At 34.1% G+C, this 3,125-nt stretch overlaps 1 protein-coding gene across 1 annotated transcript in view; it reads right to left on the reverse strand.

Annotated features, from left to right (window-relative positions):
* Nucleotides 1-3,125, reverse strand: part of LOC106875741 (phosphoacetylglucosamine mutase) — a 93,697-nt gene that overhangs the window by 62,726 nt on the left and 27,846 nt on the right. Inside the window, exon 7 of the mRNA XM_052965858.1 lies at nt 930-972. Within this exon, the coding sequence (XP_052821818.1) occupies nt 930-972 (43 nt within the window). The remainder of the gene's footprint in view (nt 1-929; nt 973-3,125) is intronic.

Here is a 3,125-nt window from a genome sequence, read left to right on the forward strand (position 1 = left end):
ATATATATATATATATATATACACACATACATATATACAATCATCTTTCAATGTCCATGTTCTATGCTGACATGGGTTGCAAGCTAGCATAAGTTGGGCATGTGCGCACGCACACACACACACACACACAAAATATAAGCTTCCAAATTCCAATATTACTCCTCAAGTTAAATTCATGTTCATAAAATTACGACAATTAAAAAGGTATTTGATTTCATCCATTTTATGCTATTTTCCATTCATCATCATCAGTATAACAATTGGATAAATGGTCACAGCCCCCTTAAACTTAATACCCTGAAACTGGAAATAAGTATGGAAAGTATACTATTAAAACCATATGTCCTGATGGCATGAAGGGCAAAAGCTTTTACTATAATGGATCAACAAATGACCTACAACTATTACATCAACCAGAATCATGAGTCACTCATACTTAGCTCTTCAAATAATCAGAAAGTCAGAAGATTTATTATCCTTAAACAAAACAAAGCTTTTGTCAATTCCAACTGTAACAATGACAATTGACTATTGCAGTTCATCCCTTTTCTCTTCACTAGGAAATTAAACTTTATACTTGTAAATCACGTTCCAAAGAAGTATGTCTAAAACATGAACTACCACCACTGACTTTGAAAATTTGGTCCTCATATCAAATCACATTTTCCAGTAACCTCTCATAAATTGTTTTGCTATCTGTTAGTAAAGGATGCTCAGTGCATTATAATTCCTAATTACAGAAAGCAATGCCTTTAAGAAATCTGATTTCAAATAGAAACTGAAAATCTCTTATTTTTGTTTTGTTTCCACAGACTCTATATCATCTGAATATCAAACATCATACTTTGATTGACAATCAGAGCAATCAATGAATGCTATATTGACCCAATCTCATAAAACATAAAATAATTTTTTTAAATAATATATACCTGTAGGAAATTTCTGCTGAGTCTTGACATAATCAGCACCACACTGTTAACGGAAAAATAGTTTAAATAATGAGTTTCATTAGATAGATCAAAACAGAGTTTATAAATGTATGAAACTAGTAATAAAAATATCAAAATATTAAATAAAAAGTAGTTAAATTAAGGTAAACTCAGCTGATATGCAATTATTGACAACATTCATTCTATCTTGGATTCTCTATAAGCTTATCATATGTGTAAGAAAAGAAGAAGAATCTCAAGTTGGTAGGAGAAATAGAACTTCTCTAATGCATATATTATATTATTAGTGATTTGGCTAAATTTATAACACTAAGTTGTTCAGTATAACTCATAAAAATCAGCATTTTTGTTAATTTCTTAGGTTGCAACAAGCTGATATTAAAATAAATTTTAAATGAAACATAAAACCATCTACCTCTGCTACACTCTAACCTTTCACCATCTGACAAAAGATCACCTCCTCCAATGCTCCTGCCCTCTCAAAATTCCTTGTCTTGCAAGTTACTTGGTGACTCTGCCAGTGCTGGTACCATGTAAAAAGCATCCAGTTCACACTGTGAAGTGGTTGGCATCCATCTATAAAAATCATGCCAAAACTGAACTCACCTGGGCTGGTACCACATAAAAAGCATTCAGTTCACTTTGCAGGGTGGTTGATGTTAGAAAGGGCATCCAGCCATAAAACCCATGCCAAAACAGACACAGTAGCCTGGTTTAGTCTTCTACCTGGTTCAAACCATCCAATCCATGACAGCATGGAAAGTGGATGTTAAACGATGATGATGATGACACTGTCATTACTAATTTGTCTTCTTTTACTGACTTCAGTGCCTGGACTATAGCCAAGCTGGAGCACCACTTTCAAGAGTTTTAGATGATAATGTCCACTCCAGTACTTCATGTATTTTATTGACCTTGTTAAGAAGTGAAAGGCAACAAAATGTCACAGGGTATTCTTGTTCACTACACTAGTTTTGTTTATTCCAATGTCAATACACACACATACACACAAGGAATTCCTAGTTTCCATCTACCAAATTTTACTCACAAGGTATTGGTCAATCCAAAGCAATTAGTTTTTATGTAAGAACGCTCCATAAAAACAGTCCTTTTGCTCATCTGTCAGTCCCAATTATTGTGCCTAAACAGGGATAGCAGTTGCCTCTGAATTACTTTTGACTTTACACACTGATGCCCCCAGTTACTGCATTCATTTTTCTATCAACAATATACATTTTCCACCCATGCCAGTATTCACCACTCAGAAGAATTTTTTTTCTTTGATTGTGTGGAATCTGACTGAACCCCTCCATCTTATATTTGGTACACAACACACATTTCCTCACCTCTACAATATTCCCAGAACTATTTTTCATTGTACTAATGTTGATAGCGACACCCCTGAAGGATTTTAACTGACAAGAAAAGGATTTCCAATGGTTGGTGGGGTGTTGTCAGAAATCAAATTTTGCTCACAAGACATTAGTCAATCCAGAGCTATGATACAAGACATATGTTCTTAATGCCATTCAGTGGGCTCAAACTCACTACAAAATGAACTTCTTAACCAAACAGAGCCTTTATAAAAGAGATGCCTGCAATAGCTAGGTTTTGAAAGTGGTTACCCACTGAAGTACTCACCAGGCTTAAGTTTGACATTGTTTAATCCTCTTGAGACACCCAGGCCGATTCATTGGCCCAAGTGATACAAGCTGAGAGGACTTTGAAGCCAATCCATTAGCCCAATGGAACAAATGTTGTGAATGGTTGGTTTTTGAAGTGTAATAGCTAATCACAGATTGTCATTCAGTAGAAGTATCTCAACAGAAAAAAAATTTTGGTTTTTTTGACTACACATACCAAAACACTGTCTCAAACTTCAGTAACTCAATGACAACTAGTGTTTGCAGCATGATATAGTCATAAGCTATAACACTCATTTGCAGTATGATATAGTCATAAGTTATCAATTAGTAAAAAATTCCTCAGTTTCTGCCACCAATCACAACATGCCTCAATGTCAACACTGGTGAAATGCATGTTAATTGCATTACTGTTAGTAAAACACACACAGACTTTTGTAAATACATGATTAATGGTAAAAAAATTCATATCTCTTTTTGGTGAATATAATTCATTTCCTGCCATATATATTTCTACACCTTTATATATATA

This window comes from Octopus bimaculoides, chromosome 2, assembly GCF_001194135.2.
Source record: "Octopus bimaculoides isolate UCB-OBI-ISO-001 chromosome 2, ASM119413v2, whole genome shotgun sequence".
Taxonomy (NCBI): Eukaryota; Metazoa; Mollusca; class Cephalopoda; order Octopoda; family Octopodidae; genus Octopus; species Octopus bimaculoides.